This window comes from Cololabis saira, chromosome 2, assembly GCF_033807715.1.
Source record: "Cololabis saira isolate AMF1-May2022 chromosome 2, fColSai1.1, whole genome shotgun sequence".
NCBI classification, from domain to species: domain Eukaryota; kingdom Metazoa; phylum Chordata; class Actinopteri; order Beloniformes; family Belonidae; genus Cololabis; species Cololabis saira.
In genome coordinates this window covers 29,055,901-29,078,026 of record NC_084588.1, presented here as the reverse complement: position 1 = coordinate 29,078,026, position 22,126 = coordinate 29,055,901, and the positions used below count along the sequence as shown (strand labels likewise).

General features: G+C 40.3%; 1 protein-coding gene across 6 annotated transcripts in view; it reads right to left on the bottom strand.

The window, feature by feature from the left end:
- Positions 1–22,126, bottom strand: part of sox6 (SRY-box transcription factor 6) — a 131,954-nt gene that overhangs the window by 58,733 nt on the left and 51,095 nt on the right. For all 6 annotated transcript variants that reach the window (XM_061742788.1, XM_061742784.1, XM_061742786.1 and 3 more), the window contains one exon: positions 7,253–7,342. In XM_061742788.1, the coding sequence (XP_061598772.1) occupies positions 7,253–7,342 (90 nt within the window). The remainder of the gene's footprint in view (positions 1–7,252; positions 7,343–22,126) is intronic.

Below are 22,126 nucleotides of genomic sequence, written 5' to 3'. Positions count from 1 at the left end.
TGCTATGATATAAAAGCTGTTAATCTTGCCAATAAAACCCCATTAACAAGCAGAAGCAGTGACTCACAGGCACGTCATCCTCTGGCAGCAATTACTCGCACTTTTTAAGCTTTCCTATGTGACATTACAAACACGTTGGGCTTGCTCATGAGAGATCTTCTGAAAATGTTTGAAATAACTTAAACTTATATTCCTGGTATCTTAAATCCTTTCATTTATTTATGTATTTGAGAATTATTTTTTTTCTGATTGGCATGTGGAGAGGTTATTAACAAAGGTACAACTTCACCTGTGGTGATTCTGCAGGTCATGGTGAACGCTGATGAAGACTAATATTTTGATGATAGAGAAAGCGCCACTCGGCTGTATAATTATGCTAATATGAAAGCTTTGGCACTTAACTATATATCCCTGACACTGAACATGGCAATTCATCAAAGACAAGAGAGATGCTCGACCTGAGCAAGTTATTCCACAGGGAATGGCATTGACCCTTAAATTAACACTGGGGAAAAAAAGAAAGAAAAAGTTTCAACACAAAACTTTTTTCTTTCTCTCCTATCAGTTGCTGGATATATCATTCTTTTATTCCACAATTTAGAGACTAACCACAGATTCTGGCACCATGGGCAATCATGTGTGTATTCAAGGTAGGAAACCCAACAGCAAAGATAATTATATGAAAACAAAAGTTGTCTCATGCCATTCTATTTATTTTGCTTTTACGTTATGATGAAAAGTGTGACCCCTGTGCCCTTAAATATATGCAGAGAATGCACAGTTTTCAAGGTTCCTCTCACACAAAAGCCTGGCAAACTATGATCAAAGCATGGGCTTACTCTCTGTAAATCCTTGAAAGTGAATTAGGAGTTAGATGTTATCTCATTCTTTTCAAAAAGCATTTATTCATGGGACTTACCTATACAACTGATGAAAACAGCAGAAAGTGCTTGCTTTTCCTTGGTTTGATCAAACGATCTTTCCAATCTTTCAGATTGTCGCCTTTGTTGCTGTGTATCAATAATGCCAGCACTTTGTCTGAGTTTAATCCAGATTTCTAGCACTAAAGAGTAAAAATGGGAAACTGACACCAGTGCACATATTCTCAAAGTCTAAGAACACCTGTGCAGTTGTCAGTCTGTTAAAGGCATCTTATCATTAAACCTCACCTCACATTACACTCTACACTCTGACATTGTAACATTAGAATGACTTCTGTTAGGAGTGAATTCATGGTGGCAAGTGAGATTGTTGAGCATCATGAAGATGTGAAGATCCCCCTAAAGCAGAACAGCTGGGCTTCTGGAGAAGCAACAGAGGTGTGTTCACCACGATGATGAAGTGTGCAGATTAACAAGTATTCTGTTCAAGGCTTTAAAAGAAATGTAAGTCAGAGTTTGTTTTGTGATAGCACCAAATGTGTGTCTTTGCAAAGGGAAACGGGCTTGTTGACCGGCAGGCTCAGAAAAAGATTGTTCTAACATGTAGCAGATACAATAATAAGGGTCTATTTTAAGGCATGTCAGAACTTTAAACTAATATACTTATAGCTTTTCAAAAAATTAAACCTGAACACATAACTCCACAGGGTGTAATAGTGACTGAAATGGAATATACAATGAGAAAAATGTGAAGTCTAAAATGAAATATAATTGATATAATTAATGTGGATCTTCTAGTCGATAGATCAATGCAATTCCACGATCTCACATTCCAGCCCCTTATTGCAACATTTTCCTCTTTTTTTTAAAACCAGATAAAATTATTTTTTTCAGGAAATGTAATAGACTGCATTAAGATGGATTTCCAATCAATGCTTATTTTACTTCAGTGTAAATAGAAAAAGTCATATGCAGCGATGCTAGCTGCACAAACAGCAGTAAGACTGTGTTGGACTCTCTTGTTGTGTCCAGGTCATTTTAATATCATACCCACCTCTAACTATTATAGCGTGGTGTAACTTACAATGGCTCTTTATTTAATAAAACTCACAATAAGAACTTTTGTAATGGACAATTAGTTCCTGAGAAACTGAGAAAACCTCTGCTGCTTCATTTTCTTAGTTACATTTTCTTTCATTTGTTACAACCCTCAAAACACATAAAGAAAATGATATAATAGAGTGAAATAACATATAGTATTATACGGTTATTAGATAAAAGTTCAAAAAACTATTCAACTATTCAAAAAAAAAAGAATAATTCAAACTCCATCTTATCCACAATAAATAAGCAAAGCATTTAAAGGATTAGACTGCATTCATAGCAGTTTATTGGCAATGGAGACTTTAGATGAGTAGATTTAAACTATATGAAAAAGGAGGGCCGAATATTTTCCGGGTATTAATTATAGGACTTCTTTAGGGGCAGCACATTTCCAATCTAGCTGGGAGTAAAAATATCTCCAGCATGTCCCAGGTCTGCCCTGGGACCCCCTCCTTGTTAGAAGCGCTACACATTTCTCCCAGCTTAGGTGACTCCACGTATGAGAAGAAGTTCATAAGGTAAAGAAATACCCTGTGCAAAACAATGTAGTGTGTTATTCACACTTTTTCTTTGGAAACTGGGAAGCAAAGATAAATGTTTTAAAATAAGAACACTTTTGAAAAATATCAGTCCATGTTGGATGTTGCACTGGACTGAATTGTGACAGTGTCAATAAAAAGAGCACTGAAAACCTCTCTTGGCCAATTAAAAAGAAATTTTGATGTTGCCTATAAAACTGTGATCGGTTTCTCCCATTTATGGTCATATCTGAATAATATTTTTGTCGTCATTTACATCAGTAGCACACACTTAGGACAGCTTGTTCAGTTTACACAGTTATGAAAACAGTATTTGCTTTGCTGCATAAAAACTGATGAATATGTTGGAGGGTCCTTTCACAAATAAGTGCATCTTTGTTAGCACCGTAAATGCTTAGCATTTCCTTCAAATGAAAAGAGAATTGACTGGCTTGCGTGAAATGTATTCGACACTGTTAATCGTCTTGGGGTGAACCAACGGCGGCGAGCCACTGGAATACATTTCAAAACCCAGAAAGTTTTTAGTTCATGTTGCACATGTACACAAAAAAAAAATACACACAGGAACACAGCACTACCTTTTTTACCTGCACTGCCACAAGCTAAATTCTTCAATTCATTAGAGGAGAAAAACACACAGTCCAACACTCACACGCATTCATCTGGCAAATGTGGCCTGAGGAATAATGATTTACTGTGGCTCATATTTCACCTGAGTGCACAGGGCAAACAGTTGACTGAAGTGTTGTGGAGAAAATGCTAACCGAGGCAATTTTGGCTGGACCAACAGGACAGATACTGTTTTGGACCATTTGTGTGAACGCTTTATATGCTTGAGTAGAGATAATAAACATCGTACACTGTGTAGTCAAAACACTGGAGCCATCTGGAATTTACTATGCATTATCCATATATGTTATATGAATGTATGTATATATATATATGTATGTGTGTGTGTGTGTGTGCATGCGTGCGTGCGTGCGTGCGTGCGTGTGTATATATGTAGCTACATTTCTGAAGCTACGTAACTGTCTTCTGCATCCAAACGCCACCTCAAGGAACCCATTAAGAAATAAGTTAGATTTTAAAGTGAATAAACATGTTTTGAAGCTAATGCGTACAACTCAACAATATAGGCTCTGTGTTCATACAGTGGACTCCTTTCTGTCTGTGCAAGAGTGTGGCCAGCACAGGTAGGGCCAGCATCTAATCAGTGTCAGCTGCCACCCCGTCCTGCCCTCTGTTCTCCTCCTAAACAGCTTCCACTTATCTGCCTGCCACAGGGCTGTCTGTGTGCACCCGGCCACCGTCGCAGAGACACCATTCTCAAATTGATTGTGGCGGTGCAAGAGCCCTGATTTTTCTGCTTCAGAATTTAAGCTGCCATTTCAATGCTAGGGTGCAGTGTTAAGATTTTTTTTTCTTTCTATCTTTTTTTTTCTTAGCAAATTCCAAGAGAATGAATACAGCTTGTGTTCCAATTTAGTAACATATTTTCCTCTAGCTTGAGTAACTGCTTCAATAGAATGTGTGTGTTTGTGTGTGTATGTGTGTATGAGAGAGAGAGAGAGAGAGAGAGAGAGAGAGTGTGTTTGTATGTGTGTGTTTGTTTGTCCGTGTTTTTCTGCCCCAACGGGTGACCAGTAAACTGCCACACAGTGGGGAAACTTAAACATCTCTGTGGATTATGAAGCTAACAGACCCTGCACAGAGAAAACATGCACCAGGGGAAAAAGTAGTGCACTGTCTCCTGCTGTTGGACATTGTGTACTATTACCATCATTATTACATGTTTATTATGTGTACTTTTTATTGATAATTATGGCTCCACAGGATTCCCATCTGAAGTCCTTCTAAGTCTAGTTGTTTCTGTTGCACTCCTCACTCCTTCCACCTCACCTCCTGTTATCTGCTACTTTGTATGGTTTGGAGCGCTTCCAGCTGGCCTCCTTGTCTTGCTCTGTGGTTTTGTTCACGAGATTTCATCGTCCCTACAGATTGACAGCTAAACTCAGGTATGAAAACAAACAGTTAGCTCTGGAATTGACGAGTGAAAAGAAATCTGCCTCTAATGCTCCCTCACAAACTCTCCTTTCCGCCTGCCCTCGCAGATACTAAGCCTTAACAGCATCCAAGAAGAGGCAGAAAGAGATTTGAAGTCATTAACCCTTAAATACACCATTCTACTTCCATCCTACTTGTCTGGCTCGAAGCACACTTGTAGCATCTAGTGAATCACTGTTTTTTTCTTTTTTACTTAGTCTAAGATGTTAGAAAATGTAAAAAAGAAACAGGTATTTTAGTCTATAAACAGGCAAATAATGCTGCCATCAACCCACACGACAGCTGTAATTATAGATGCATAGTCCGTGAGAGGTAAATAGTTGGGTTAGCAGACCTTGAAAAGCCAATCTCTGATGTTGTTGATACGATTGTTTTGTTCTGTTTGTTTACCAAATGTGCATGTTCACTTCGACAGGATAAAGTATTTAGGGCATGTTTGAACACAAGTGCAGTAAAAGAATGTCTCTCTTTTCATTGGTTAAGCCTCCAGGGTGGATTCTGTCACACCAATCGATTTTTATTTTATGTATTTTTTTTTGTTTGTTGAGGAATTAGAATAAAAATCATTTACGGACCAGTTCCATTCAACAACTCGCCTCTGTGATAACACAATTACTTGGCTTTCGAGGGTTAAACAGAACAGTGTCAATAGGTTCTCAGTGCAATGCTTGATGAATCAGTGGGTGATCTGCATGTAATATCCAAGGCCGCTCTGCCGGAAGATAATGTTCAATTTACCTGCATGTCAGCCTCTATTTTCTACTACCTATCATTCATTTGAAACCGACAGGTATGTTTGCCTTTTGTACTCATTTTAACATAACAATTAATGGCACCTCTGACTCATCATAACACTTTAGATCATAATCATAAGGTGTTTTCTTCTTGGTACCTTTGTTTGTGTTTTAATTAGGTAGACCTTGTGCATCTCCAACCGTGGGATTCTTTTTAATTGCCTGTATTTACATCAGACAGACATCAAACGTAGAGAGAGAGACATTTGTAAGGGTGAGCACAAAGCAGCCCTTTGAAATATCTACAGTCATATGAAATGGCATGCTAATTAAAAATCTAAGGCTGCCCCTGTGATAGAAGAAGCATTTATATTTGTAACTGTGGCGTATAGGCTGTCTCCATAACTTATCAACACACAGAGGCCATAGTGTTTATTATCAGCCTCCCTACCTGTTTACAGACCACCAACTAACCTTCCCATTTCCATTCATCAAACAGCAGAAATGCCTTGCCTGTAATTTAACCAGGCAGATTTCAAAAGGCTAAATAATTTTATACATTTTCCCTTCTGCACTTTGATCTATGCTGACACATGCTACACCAGGACAGATACACTGAATCAGGTTTTCCAAGAAATGATATATCCTTCTGTTCATAAAGATTTTTTTTCAATTAATCTACTTATCAGAACATTCATGGCTGCTTTTCCTATGACTATAGAGAGCTGTAGAAATGAACCATATTTTATGAAAGAAAAATAACAATTGATAAAATCAAACTTTTAGGTTTCTGAAGTCTATTGCGGTCATTTAAATATTTGTGTTTTTAAAACAGTTTTGTGGGTCCATGAGAAAATGTTTTTAGATGCTTTGACAATGAAAACATTAATTTTCTCATGGGATACATAGCTGCAGCTCCTCTCTTAAGCTTCTGTCTGAATTTCTCAGTTTTTGCTCCTGTGTCTTTAAGGATGGACACCAAATCAAGCCCTTCAGGAGATTAAAAAAGGGGGAAAAAGGTCCCATTGGTGTGGATGTACTGCTTTGTAAGTCCACAGAAATATTTTGATTGAGTTAATAAAATGGAGTGAAAGTAAAAACCTAATATGCTTAGTATCACCTTCATAGTTTAATATTGACTAAGCACAGAAACAATTGTCTCTGTGGTTTCCAAAGAATTAAAACAACACAGAAAAAAAAGGTCTGTAATGAAGAGTTGGGTTTTTTTTCGGTGGTTGCGTGCAGGAGCCAGTGGCCTGGTGTTATCAGCCAGCTGGTATTGTGCTTAAACACACCCGCTTTCAGTAACAGTCGGTGCTAAGTTCTAAGCCGTAGCCCTGCCCATCCTCAGCCTACCTTCACTCTGTCGTAAACATGGATTTTGTGGGAGTGCTGAGTTGCACTTTGCCGCGGTGTGCTTGATACACTGTGCAGGGTGTTAGCTGTCAGAGTCGAGATATTCCACTCAAACGTGAGCTCACCGTGGAGATCTCTGCACCGTCTTCTCTCCTTTCAGCTAAGCTGTGCTCTGTTTACATCACACGCACTTTTTGGTTCAACAATTGCGAGAGCAGCATGAAGGCTCTGCATGTGCCAGAGCAGAGTAACAAAGCTCAGGGCCATCTGACGGGACAACAATAAAGCACTGACCAGCACACAGCGGCTCAGAATGAATTTTAATGGGCTGGACCTAAATGGGCTGGAATTTTGAAGAAAGGCTCTTTGGACAGAGTTGGGCATTCCAACAAAAGATAAGGGAGACGAGGGATGAATAAGGAGGCAGCCAAAGACCTTTGTTTTATTTCATAGTACAAGGTATTTTCTGATATCAAAATAAATAAATATTACATTAGTGTAATAGGAATGAGGATCTTGATTGCTCGGTGTGTTTTTGTGTGGTAAATCTGCTTGCTGGTCCTTGTATTCCTACCTTTTATTTCTGCCAGCAACTCACTGGTGTTGAGCCTCTCCATTTTCTCTTTCCAGTCTTTAGAAAGAAGTTTCTCCATGCACGAGGACTCTGAAAAAGAAAAATACAAAAGGGCATTTAGATTTCCCTTACATTATGCTTTTCCTTATATATTATCATATATCGAAAAATTGATACTCTTTTTACGACTCTGTAAATGTCATGTGTATCAGATGAAAGAGATGTATTTTATTTGATGGCGACTATTAAATGAGACTGCCTGACAGTTGAGAGATGAGCCAAGGGTGGAGTGAGGAGTAAAGGCAGTATTGTGGGGATAACATAGAGGCAGAGACGCACATTAAGTGGGAGGCAAGGAGTGAACCTGGGTACTTCCAAACGTTCACATAGCTGCCAATGATGAAAACAATTAACATTTGTCCAGCAGACAATGAATCAGAGGAGGAATGGCTGCAATCTGCCATGCTGTCGCTGGTGTGGCTGATAAAGAACATACTGGGCTGGCTGACCCAGGCCTCCACCACCATCTCTAGACTGCACAGGGTTCAGCCTGTTCCCATCAAATACCAGCCGCTCAAGCAAGCCTCCAACCCTCCACCTTGAACCCCTCCTTCTACAAACTGTCTCCAGTGTGAACCACAGCCTGATTCAGAGCAGGCATGCAGCATTCAGTCCCTGACTGTCCCTAGCTTTATCACACATCTTCTCAAACAACAACAGGCAACCAAATATTACAACCACCTAGTGCACCAAGATAAATTGTCAACCACACACAGGGGTTTATTGATGGAGTTCCATTCTTCCAATTCAAACAAGGCTTTTCAAATATCACCAAATAGGAGATTCTCTCATTTTGTGCAATTGAGGTCTTGCTTTACAGCTTGAAGTGAGCAGCACAAAATGTTGAACAGAAAGGGGAAAGATTAGGAAGAGTTTGCCGTGTGCATCGTTCTGAACTCTTCCAGTTTCACCATTATCAAGCTTGACATCAAACACAGAGGAGATTTATACAAATGAGGATGTATACAAGTGTTGTTTCCTTTTATCCGCCTGTTACATCTCCTGCTGGCTTCCACAAACCAAACACCATGGCTCTCTCTGACAAACACACGGACATCAGAGGAACAGGGAGTAACAGGGGGTCAGTAGTTCTTGTGGCCTTGTTCAAGGATGGCTTTCAGGGAGATCAAGCAGAGTCACCATTTTGTTTGATTGTCCACTTCCTCCAGTGTGATGGGGGTCGACAGGACTTCTTCAGCTCAGGGTCATTATAACATTACTTCTGCTTTATTGACTTTCCAATTCCCAACTCACAGTTTGTCCCCTTGACCCGAAGGGAGGGAGGGAGAAAAGGCTATGTTTTCTGCTTGTGTGTCGGTGTGTGTTAACTCCCTGCGTGGCACAGAGATCACAGATCTTAAAACAGGGGTTAAGGGCACAGGGAGTAGCAAAGCTCAGCTCTTCTTCCCTGCCTCTCACCCCTGGGCGACACAGCTTCCTCTCCTGGAACAACAAACTCCCTTCAAATAATAATCCTAACACAAAGTAACGCAAGTGCTTGATCTTTCCCCCCGAAAAACAAAGAAAGTCTTTTTTTCATGTTTCAGTAAAGATTAATTAAACCCAACATTAAAAAATGTGGTTACACACACACACACAAATGCCCCTCCTCTCCAACACATGCATGCACACTTTCATAACAGATGCTGCACCAGCACTTGATCATTAAGGAATGCACCAACAGTTGGAGATAATGCGGTGCCAGCTTCCATTCTACTCCGGTCCTCCCTCCCTTCCACCTCCCTCCCAGGAGAACCGCCGCTCCCTCACTTCTCCATCCCGTCCGTTGGGCCAGACATGACCTGCCAAGTCCTCCAGCATGAGAGACTACAGCTGGAATGCGCGGCTGTCCTCCCTGAGCTTCCACCTGGGAGAAGTGAATGATGACCTGGATTAGCCTATAAAATAACTCTCAAACACCTTTCAGCATTCGAACAGTGTGGACAGAGCAGGCAACCAAAAATGGGTTTGGTGAAAGCAGAGTGTCTTTTGCGCAGGCGTGATGGAGGAAAACAGTAAACGAGGTCAGATGTCTGGCTTTTTTCAAAGCACCCGTCCACAGCCCATGTTCTTCAAGAATTCAGATTAATAGGAGGAATGCTATTTCGGATTTTAAAATGCACGTCTCTTTTCTCGGGAGAAATTAAAGATGCCAATGGAAACACTGGTTAGTATCAACATACTAATAACTGCTGGGTTGTGACAGAAAACGTTGAAAACTGATACATACTTTTTTGCAAATAAAACAAGACATCGTTTGTGGTAGAATATTCACACTTGACTCTTGATTTTCGTAAATTTACAAAAGCAAGCTAATGTGATTATGTGTGACAGCTAGTAAAGAACTTCTGAAGTTTTTTAGTGTAAACTTTGCCACCCTTGTCCTTTCCAACTAGGACATCATATTCTGGGGAATTAGCTTAAACAAGAGAATGGACCAGTGAGTTTATTTTTATTTTCCTAAGGGGGCTATTAAATCTCTAACACCCCCACCCCTTCCATTTTTTTTCCCTCCCTGTCTCGAGATAAAATGCTCTGTGGCTGGGGAGCAAGCCATTCAGCTGGGATGAGAATGGAATGAAAACAATAGCCCTTATCAGGCTTTTATTTACATTTTCCCAGCGTCCCTGCAGTAGACAGCTTGGCTTGTCACCAAGCCCAGATCGCCCCACTGGACCCGGACCAACTTCCTCCAGCCCCACCGATTCCAGAGCTCCCTACGGACCTTCGCCTGGCACAGAACCTCCTCCACTCTGCCGCTAGGACAGATAGCAACATGCAAGACAAAACTACTGGATTGTGTGTCCAAGATGTGTTCCCATTGAGAGAGGAAGGCTTCTGGACCACTAAGCCGTCTGGGTCTCATTGTCTCCTCTCTGGGGCTGGTGCTGTGTAACTGGAAAAATGCCCTGAGCTCTTTTCCTATTTTTTTTTTCTTTGGAGTTTACAAAATTCACTCAGCAGAAAGTGACCAGTCATCACTGATCTACTGAAGAGAAATTCAATATGCTGCTTCCTATCAGGGCTGACATCTCGTGTATACAGCTTTCTTATACAGGAATTCTGTGATCTCAATGTCGTGGGTGAACAAACACAGAAGCTGACACTCCTAAAATGAGATGAGCTGGCAAGATTACACAACCTTTTTTTAATTCATAAATCTCAACGAAGGAATGTACCTAAGATGATGTTTAACATCAACAAAGCCTTCAGCACCTGGCAGCCAGGATATCATGTTCAGTGTAAACCACAGGAGTGAAGCTACAGTAGACTCAGAAGCAGATTAGGACTAACCACACTGACACTGACTGACTTCCTGGCAGTAAAGAAAATATTAATGCAACACTTTCTGCTCTTTGTCTGTGATTCTCAGTATCCACCCAGTGTTTGCTCGCTCTTGCATTAGCGTGTTTTCTTCAGAAACAGCTAACAATGCAAAATAAATTACTTTTATTGTTCTAATTTTGAGCCTCGTGTTTAAACTACTTGGCTATAAAAGTCTGTGAATGAGACGGGAAGTTTGGGTAAAGCTGTTTGGTAATTTACGTTTTTATTGATGCTGTAAACTATCGGAGTAAGCTCCAGAAAAGTTCACATAACAGAGCGGTACAACCAACTGACAAATAAACGCAGTATCAAACAAATCAAATCTTGTCACTTTGGAATTGGAGTGGACAGTAATAAAGCTGATCTTAAAAATTCACGATGCTCTAATTTTCAAATGACTGTCCAAGACCAACGCGGAATTATGAAGTGCAATGTGTATATTAAAGTGAGTAAATAACCCAGCCTTTCTTTGGCATCTTCACTTTCATATATCAATATTTTCAATCTCTTAGAGGTTTACTAAATTTGTTGATGCAACACAACACGCCATCGTGTTTCGGAAGACCGTGACCACCTCAAAGCACAAAAATGGTTTGTTGCAGCATGCAGCAGTGGGTGTTTTATTACCCTGGGTTGTCAGCAATGAAAACGTTTCAACTGCCTGCCACCACATTCTGAGCCTCTCTGTGTGCACTGTTCTCCCGGGAGAAAGATGATACTTGTGTTTGAGTGTTTGTTGTGTTTAAAAGCCGTTGGCAGAGAAAAGAAGGCTATCCGAGAGAGTCAACTTAGCAATAAGTCATGGGTAAGAAACTAAGAGACTTCCCCTTTACCATTGGCCTTGTATACTATCAGCTGTCACGGCCTCAGGGGGAAATGTGTAATTACCAAATCAATGATCAGCTGACACTGGCCATATAAATAATTTGCTCCCTATGATGCAGAGGATCGGACAGCTAACAATGGAATGTGACATGGAGAGCAGAGGAACATGGGACAGGGGGAGGATTGTGTTTAAACAAGTAGCATCTTGAATAGTGTACATTTTCTGTAAACTGACATATCCAGTTATAGTCAGCTAAAGCAACCTCTACAGTATTTTAAAGAGGATCTACAAGCTTCAAAAATAAAACTAAAGAGCATGTGATTTTAAAATATTAGTTAGATGTGAAGTCCCCTACATGATGTTAGGGTATTTGATTTATATTATTACAACTTTGTGAATATTACATATGTTATAACTGTAGCATCATAACTTTGAGCTTTATCTTAGTGCATCTCGCCAGCATTTGTTTCATTTGTTAGTATAGAGCTACAGTCATTTTGCACACAGTCCAACAAAGATGAGAGAAAATCCCCACTTTGTCAAAAAATGCATGAGAAAAATCATTGAAATGTCTAAAAACAATGTTCCTCAAAGAGAGACCGGTACAGATTTTCATATTTCTCCCTCTACAGGGAATAAAGTCATTATCAAGGAATCTCTGTGCATAAAGGGCAAGAGTGTGAACCTTAGCTGGGGAGTTCAAAAGCAACTGTGATGAACTGTTGCGTTGCACAGTGGAAACTCGTATTGTGCTCTTAGGAAAAATTATTTCAAATACTTTTGCTGTGTGCTCCAAACTAAAGACAAATAGCCCGATCCAGAGTGTGTTGTGGCTCTATCAGTACCCTCGGCAAAGATCATTTACACTGTTGTGATAAGTGTGTAAGAAGTGTAACTCAGTTAAGGTGTAAATTGCAGAAAGGTACACAGAGCTTTTAGAGGGACATGTGCTGCCTTCATGTTTTCAAGGAGCATCTGTGCATTTTTCAGCAGAATAATAATGATAAAAAAAAAAAAAAAAAAAACATTCTTCTCACAGCAGCCGGGTACGGGAACCGGACTGAAACAGCTTGCTTTCTGCAGCTGACTTTCTTTTGAATTATACCATTCCAACTTTTCTGGTCTTGAGTTGTTTTCAGTTTAAAAAAGTATGATAAAAGACACACTGGAAGAACTCAATTGACTTTTTTTACATGAAAAAAGGCTGCATAATCCCTGTCATTCTCATATTCAGTGTTATGCACAGTATACTGCTTTCAGACATAATTACTCTCTTAGAAATACAACTGTCAAACTCTCAGTCAGACAGTGATAGGTTAACATCTAATTTCTCATCCACTCTGCACTGCATGGGAAACAAATCAAAAGTCGAGATTGATAAAAAAGAAAATGACTGTGACACACTCCAAGGAGTCCTTTGAATATCTTAATCACAGGCACACTAAAAACAAGACCCCATCATCAAACCAAATAAAACATAATAATTACAAGAGGCAGGCAGGGAAGTGAAATCCAGAGAGAAAACATGTTTTTGTCATTCAGCCGGTAGTCCCTGAGACAACAGCTGTTGGATGCTGCAAATACTCCTGAAGTCTCCATAATCATGCTGTTATTGAAGTGAGGACAAAAAGGGCACTAATTGCAAGGGAGCAATCGGAACGCAATAGGTTACACACCCGGGTGATGCTGCACAATGCAAACTCTGAAGAAGGAGCACTGGGGGGGAAGTGAGAGACACATTCTGAACACAACACTGCGTTGTCGCTCATTTTCAGGCAATTACCTTTCCTCATTGTCAACAGTTGTAATAACCTCTGCCACTTTCCAAAAGACTCTGGTGTATTAAAAAAAAGAAATCCAGCTTTTTAAATATATAATTGCTGGTACTAGTATGCATAAATAAAGAGGTCCAGCTCCATGTGTCGGTGTCAGTGCATTTAAGAACACCTGCACCTTGTGGTGGGCTTTATTTAACTGACAACTAATCATTATTCCACTTGGTGAACATCTCTGTTAGTCACCTTTAGAAAGTCCTGTTTGGTCATGTAAACAGATGCTATAAATACACTGTAGGTAACCTTGATGAGATGCGTTTCATCTGAGAGAAAACACATCTCTTCTGCTCTAATGCTTCCTTCCTTCTTCTTTTCATTACTTCCTACTGCCCCCTCCTTTTTTATATCCCTGCCAAAGTCAGTTGTTAGTCTCTGAAATGAGTAATAGGTCAGAAGAAGATTTTTTTTTCTTTTTTCTTTTTTTTCTGATAAGTCAAAGGTCTTTTTCATGAAACAGGCATTTGAGGCTTTCGAAAAGCTCTGGTGAGGGATGACATTGGATTAACTGCTAAATACAAAATATTTTGCACTTTAAATGCTACGTCCCGCTTAATATTTGGTACATTTGCCACCAGTGATGTGAACTCTCTTCCTTCTGTTTGTCTTATCGCAGGCTTCAAATTTGTATCCAGTGAATTGAAAGAGTTTGACACATACAGCCATAAGTCAAAATTGTGCAATTTAGAGTAAAGAAAAAGGAAGCAATGTACGGATAACTTTATTGACTCTCTCGCCTCAGAAAGTCAAACACAGTGGTGTCTGTGACAAGAAACTTCTCCCCTTTCCCTCATCTTTATCTGCACTGACCAACATGTTAATTCCACAGAGCTGACCTGTCCGTTCTGAGGAACCGTCCACACACACACAGGACCCTGACCTTTCTAAATAGGACACGTGTCTATCAAGCATATATGAATTAAGGATCCCCGAGAGGTTTCACCTCCTGAGCTGAGCAGCATGTGACCTCTCCCAATCCATTTTACTGCGGCACTCTGTGGCAATCAGGCTTGAATTATTAAAGTGAGCAGTGAGCAATGATCAATTCATTGCGGCCCTCGCTCGCAGGCTGCCCAGTCGTACTTCAGCAGAAATGACATTGAGAACACTTGAGTATGCTTCCAGACAATGCACATAAATGTGAAATATGTCAGGCCCAATATGTCAATAATCATAACTGTACAGACTGAGGCCATGTCCAGGCTAATCCCACTGAAATGCCGTTAGATGACAATGGGATGAAAGGGTTTCTTTCTTGAGAGAAGCAGAAGAGGTGCTGAAGGATATATAATGTTGCTGCATGTCAAAAAGTGCTGGAATACCAGCTGTGGAAGTGAAGCCTTTAGTATTTGTGCTCATAATGAATATTCTGTGCATAAATTCATCATACGGAAGAACTTTCCCAAAAAACTAGGGCCAGTTTGCAGCTTTATATCTGACTTCTTATTTTAAGAAATTATAAAGGGGAAAAGACAAAAGCAAATAGGTTAGGAAAGAAGTAGACTGCAGGGAAGTATACATCCTGAGAAACCTAGAAGAAGGAAGATGATAAAGAAAAGGAAGAAACAAAAAAACCAATCAGAACTTTGAGGAGCGGATGAAGAGCCAAGATAAACCAGTACTCAGAGCCCCCAAAACTGCAATCTCCCCTTAAGCCGGAGAGTGGCAGCTGGCTGAACAGCTGGTGAATAGGATTAATGTCAGAAGAATGAAATAAAACTCAACATATGTCCGAGCCTGAGGTGTTGGGACTGTGCGTGATTGTGCCCCCGATGGATGCCATGTGTGCAGCTGGAAGGAGCTGCTGTGCTGCTTTGCTTTCTACCCCACAAGGTCACTTTTAAGAACTAGGACCATTAAATGCTTGGATAGCAAAATGAAGTTTTGATTTCTTCTCCTCTCCTTTGCTTTTGTTTCATTTCAGGCAGGAGAGGGATTCTCCTGAACAAGCTTAAATAAGAAAATAAAATAATTACAAAAACAAACAAGTATTACTTTAGATTATATTAAAGAAATCCGAATGTGACATTTACACAGCAAAAAGAAGTGGAGGTTGCCCTGACATAGACTGGAGCATATTTTTGTTTTATATTATTTGCATTTCCCTTCAACTTAATAGAGTGTGCTGGGTTTATCAAAAAGAGAAAATGGACATTACTTCTGGAATCTAAGCTGCAGCTGATGAGGGGATCAGCGCTTCGGAGGACGAGAGGATGAACACAGCAGGGAGAAATATGTAGGCTCAATTTCAATTTCTAATTTCCATTTGATGTTGGCAATCATTACGGTCCACACACTGTAATAAATTATAATAATTTTACAAGAAAATTTAATTACTGGGTACCTTGCATTGGGGAGATTTGGGGCGGGTTGGGAGAGGGGGGGGCACCCTGCAATTTAACTGTCAGACATAAACTTGTCTGCTAATCAATGCTCGAAAACATTCACATTTAATTCATCTATGTTAAATTAATAGATGTGTGAAGAAAACGAGGAGTATCATGATCATGGCAGTTCAGTGTGATTTAGTAAATTAATGGGTGCCTAGCTCTACAAGGACAAAAAGAGAGTAATAGGATTCACATGGATGCATTACAATTTGCAGTGAAGCCAAGTGTCTGGTAAAGACATTGAAACTTTATTTCAGGAGCACTGTACTGTACAAGTACAATGCCAGGAAGGATCGGTATGTATATATACATACATACATACATACATATATATGTGATTATATATATATATATATATATATATATATATATATATATATATATATATATATATATATTGATTTACACTATTAATACATTACTTAAATAAATCTGATAATTAAAATGATTGCACTGTTTTTTTCCATCATTTGGAGGAAGAGATTGTGAAGTTGCCATAGCAATTATAAAGGTTAAGCATTCCATTTTTTAGAAAGTCACCATTCATTTGCCCTCAGCTAAGTGTCTCAATGTGCTGTTGTTCAAGTTCAGCTACAATAGAAGCTGTATTTCTCTTTTCAGCCAGCCCGTTGCCTTTCTGTGGGATACAGAGCCATACGGACTGCAACCTGCTGGGCAAAGATGGAGAAATTTGCTTCTCATGAGAGACTGAGCTCATTGGTCCAGTTCACCACGGGGAAGCAAACAACAGGCTTACAGCAGTGGCTTTGTTGGGCAAAGTGTCACCCACCCAGAAATAATGGGACAAAGAAGAAGTGAGAAGATGAGCCCTGAAGTAGATGGTGTTGTGGAAGTAAAGTAATTGCACAGTATGAGTCAAATGACAAAAACTCTGTGATCTCATTTTTTAAATATTAACATAAACCCGTTGAGTGACCTCCGGATAAGCAATTGACACTCAAACCATCTCGCATATCGTGTATAACTGCCCTGTAGATTCCTATTAAGACTAATGGTATTCAGCAAATGATCATCATCATCGGGACCCTGGCTTTGCAATGCAATAAAAACAGTTATATTAATTTCTTCTGACATTTTCATCACACCTCCCTGTGCATGTATTATTATTGAACAAGGGGAAAAAAAGCCTTGAGTGGGAGCAAACATGTGTTTCATCACAGCTGATTAAATAGTCTCTTTGTTCAAGAAGCAGCTCATTAAAGTTTGTTTTAAGTTTTTCATGCCTGCTGTTTCAGATGGGGGGGGGGGGGGGGGTAACAATGCAAATATGTTAATATGCTGCATCTACGCAAGTTGTCATGTTTGTTTGTGTCAAGGCGGATCTCTGACTTACAGTGCAAGCATAAAATGTGCTCTGAAATCATTAGCGGGCCACAGAGTCTGTCTGTGCCCAGGGTGTGAGTTACACTCACACTATTTTGATCCTCAGTCAGATGACACCGGTTCTTTTGTCAAGTTATGTGTGGAGAATGCTTGGGATCTGAATGCCACTGCGAGGACAGTGTTACTTAGCTGGCATACAAATCTCCCAGTGTAATTCTACAGCACACACACACACACACACACACACACACACACACACACACACACACACACACACACACACACACACACAGCAGGACACATGTGCCCTCGCTCTGCTCCACATCCCGTTGTGGAATAGCCCCTGTTCTTTCTATTTCTGACTCCCTCAGCAGCCCCTCCTCCACTCTCCTGAGCATGTGCAGTTTGTCTGCATATGACCCTCTTCATGTTTCTTACAACCGCAAAACAAGGCTGTTATCTCCCACTTCTAGCCTACATGGTCTAATGACAAATATAGTAGCATTAATGGCTTCTGGCTTCTTGCGTGTCAGCACTGCACCCTCTGTGTGCCCCTCCAAAAACTGTGCAGTCGCACAGAACAGTTCGGGTATTATAAACTGCTGTTGATCTAATCACCTAGTTGTTTCACATATGGCAAAGGTGAAGATCTCCTGTTATTTTTTTCCCCCTTTGAACAAAAGAATGACTATTTCCCAAATGTATACTGCAGAGGCAGTGATGTTTATTCTAGTCATTATAAATGCAGTGAACGGAGCACACCTACAGCCAATGTGTGGGTGTGTGAGTTTGTACAGACAAACAAGGCTCTGTGCGACCCTGGCTGTGATTTGTCTCTCCGAGACACCCGTTTCCTCCTATGAAGGGGTTCCTGTGCAGCCAGTAAGCCAGGATCACAATGGGAGTTTTGTGCTGCATGGGTGCAGGGGGACACGTTCAACAGCTGAAACCCAGGAAGATGGCCCCTGGAATGCTCCACAGCAGTTGCTACTGTTGACTAATCGGAATATGAGAAGTAGGGAAGGTGATCTTGAATGCAAAGAATGGCACATTGAAGAAGCAGCTGCTTGTTTTGTCATCTGAATGACCAAGACAGCAGAAAGGGTTGCCGTTTTGAAAGGGGCAACAAAATCTATATCTTAACTTGTGTAAAGTGAAACCTGTGCTGGCCTCTGTCACCCTGTGGGGACGTGCTTGAGTTATGTGAGGACTGTTTTGGAACAGATAGTAAATATATAATTCAGTAGTGAACCAGGCTCTTGGGGCTGACTATTCTCTTCATGCAGCCACTCCATTTAGCAATGGGCTCTGATCTCCACCTGGCACCAGCGCAACTTTACCACTGGAGAGTAACGAAGGGTTAGGAGGGGGAAAAAATCATAGAAAGAGGGTAAATGTTGATCTGAGACAGAAAAGGATGACAGAAAGAAATGCTTAAACACTGACAAAGTGGAATAGAGGAAAGGTGAGCAAAAAACCACAGAAGAGGAAAAGAGGACTGAAAAAAGAAAGACTAGTGAGAAGTGAGGGGCCGTGCGTTGGTTATGTGAAAGTTCACATGTCAGACTGGCAGGCTGCCCACGGCACACAGCCGAAAAAATCTATTTAACGTCTGCTTCACAGGGTGACGAGAGATTTGATTGGCAGAGAGCAGAGAGCCACTTTTGATCATGTGTCCTAACAAGCGATTCCAGCTCATGTCTCCTCAGCCTGAACCGATCTACATTACCTATTCAAACAAAAGTGACAGAGCAGAGCACTGCTCCACTGAGCTGCTACTCCACACCACAGGCCAAGAGAGAACACACACACACACACACACACACACACACACACACACACACACACGGAGAAAAAGGCCCCCACTGACACACGCCGTATATACAAGCCTGAACACACACACAGAAATATTGGCTATTTGATCAAATAGATTATCAAGACAAGGAGCTTGCAGTATCTGTTGACAGAAACAACAGATTATCCAAAGCTGATGGAACATGGTACACAGGAGAGATGCTTGACAGATGTTTGGCCTGTGAACGCGTCCTGTCAGGAAAGCCCTGGCCTAGCAGCGTCCGTAAGGATGCTACAGTCAGAAGCAGCGCAGAGCGCTGAGTGAAAAATGCCTCAAAATCGGCAGCCAAGGCAGCTGAATTTCCAGTCCTCATTTCATATGCATGGAGTCAGAGGCTCATGCTCTGATCATTATAACAAAGATTCCTATTAATTAGGTGGGATAAAGCAGAACCAGATGACATGACAGCTGGGATGAGACAAGCAGGGAAGAAGGGCTGGACTTGAAGGGGAGGGAGAAATCTGTGTTGGGGGGAGGAAAGGTGTATTTTGTAATATATTATATCATAGAGGTTATATTTAATAAACCTTTGGATACGTCTTTTTTTATGATCTATATAAAAAAAGTAAATGAGTAAAAATGAATGCTAAAGCAAGTAACAATTAATTTAACTAAGCTTTTTAATGCCAATGTATAATGTATGTATAATACCAGTAAAAAGAAAACTTAAACATAAGAGAAGATGAAAATAATTTATTTTTTTATGAGCAAAATAAGAAATTGAAGTTTTATATATGTATTTGTTCATAGTTTGATCAAAAACATAACACTAAACAATTAATGAAAGTATGTGAAAATTGTTTCTCAGATGGAAGTAATACACAATAATAACTAACAAACAGAAATAAACAATTTACAATGTGATATTTAAAAAAAATGTGAGGAGTGATCTCCAGCAGGATGAAGTACAGGAGTGTGAGTAGGGGTCGTTAATATTTTTACTGCTGTTATTCTCCCTGTGAGATACGTGGGCAGGTCAATGCAGCGCTGAAAGTCGACCTCTATTGTTCGCAGTAGTGGGGTAGTTAAGGCTGAAAAGTTCAGACAGTCTGAAGGAAAGATTGACACCATTATACGTAATGTGAACAGGAACTTGCCGTGGATTTCCAGCGAGCCTCTACGAGTGATCAGGGCGCTGTGACAGTAACAGGAAAGGGTGCTGCAGCCGAGTCAAGAGTTCATCAGTGCTAATCAGACCACAGGCTTACAGCTGATCCTATTCTCTTCCACAGCTTTCAACCATCCCTGAATCTCATTACATGGCATGTTGTAATAGCGGATAATGACCTGGGGCTACTCGCACAATGCAGATCACTCCCCCACACTCAACCTACTGCACAGTCATTATACAGTGATAATACACAGCCGCGACAGGGGGATTAAACTTACAAGCAGAGAAGAGGAAAAGGAAGGCAGGTCTAAGTGGTAATGTGGAACCACACACAATTCACAGTGTCCGAAGACAATTAGTCCGGTGGCACACCTCGCTCTGCTGCTTTATCTCACCAGCAGTGCTTAGGTTACCTGTCCCTGTAATTGGGTTACTTTTTTTTTCAGTAGCCATTAAATATCCTTCTACCTGAGATTAAAAAGCGACTGCAGCTTGCCTGGTGGTGTGACTCCCGTTTGCAGAGCTAATTAACCGTGACTCTCTCAAAGGGCTCCAGGTGTTGAGTATTCTGCTGAAGCCCTGACTGCATCCACTCTGGTGCAAAAAAGAGAGAGGCAATCTGAAAAATTAGAAGCCTCTTCTTTTATGTTTTCAAATTTATTCTAAATTTTACTGAAACTTAACTTTTTTTTTTTTTACCATCTCTGTGGTTGTGCTCGTCAGATTTTCAAAACCTGTCAAAACAATATTGATTATTGATATTTAAAGAGTATAATTATAGGTTATGTGTGAAAAGCCTTTTGTCAAATGTTCCCTGGCCACATCTATCCACTCCATCATCTTCTCAGCATCTAAACCAAAACTATGATATTCTAACTTGCTTTGTGAACATTAACTCCACCTGAAACTATTGCACAAAAAAACCCTTTTGTACAGGGTCCTTTTTCATCAGACCGTTAACCTCATTTACACAATGACATCACTAATCAAACCAGAGAGAAAGAATAAGATAAAGAATAAGCCTCTACTTTGGCATATCACTCAGTAATACAAAGATGATAATATATCCTGGTTATTGTGATTAGGACTCTGTAAGTCCATACTGAGCCCAGGAGCATCCTTAAAAGCTCTGACATGAGTCTGAAACCAAATTACCCGTCCTTGTCGTGGGGACGATCATAAACACTCAACACACAAGTATTTCTGTGTTGACTTGCGCAGTATTGATTCATACTTTAGTACATTATATAAAACTGTTCTAACTGCACGTGAATCAAAGCAAGGTCACCTTGGCTTTTTATAATGGTGGCTATTTTTCTTTTTACCCTAATACTTAATACTGACATTTTTAACTCTTGACAAGTGCTGTCTGGAGACTTATCCATAAATAATGCATTTACAATACCTAGTAAATAAACATGGGGCACAATCGTTAGCCCTGCTGGCAACTGGGCCTAATAGAGCTTTTACAGCAAAGGTGACTATTCAGCTAAATGCAGCGCTCGCTGCTGGGAGGACATTTTCATTCATTAGCACAGTCACAAGCACTTAAAGCACTTTAAGGAGCATAAGGGTGGAAGGATAGAGCGGGTGAAAGGGTACAAATATATAGAGATGGTGGGATGAAAGACTTATACTTACACAACTAAGCAATGTCTATTGTTATAACGTTTATTAGGCATTGTGGTGCATGAGAAGATTTAGTCCATACTGAGTGAAGCAATACAGTGTTAACGGAGAATTTTAAGGTATTACTCTTCATTACTTTAGACATTTTATTATTTATTCATCCTTGCCTAATTCCTCCAAAAACACCAGACATGATAGCAGGGTTTCTAATATATGGGTCTCCCAGCAAAATAAATAAAAAACCTCCAAGAAGACTCACTAACAACCATAGCAACGGCTAATGATAGCATTAAAACGGTATGTCCAGGGAACTTGTCAATCCAAGCTTCTACTAGTGTTTACATCCCTGTAAGTGTGATTTAATGTCCCATATATGAGCAATATACTGTGGAGAAAGTATACTACAGACCATTTGTTCTGCCTGCACTATAAGTCATTGTGTTTATCTTCAGTTCATGAGTACAATGAACTATCTTGACCTGACGAAGAAACTGTGAGAA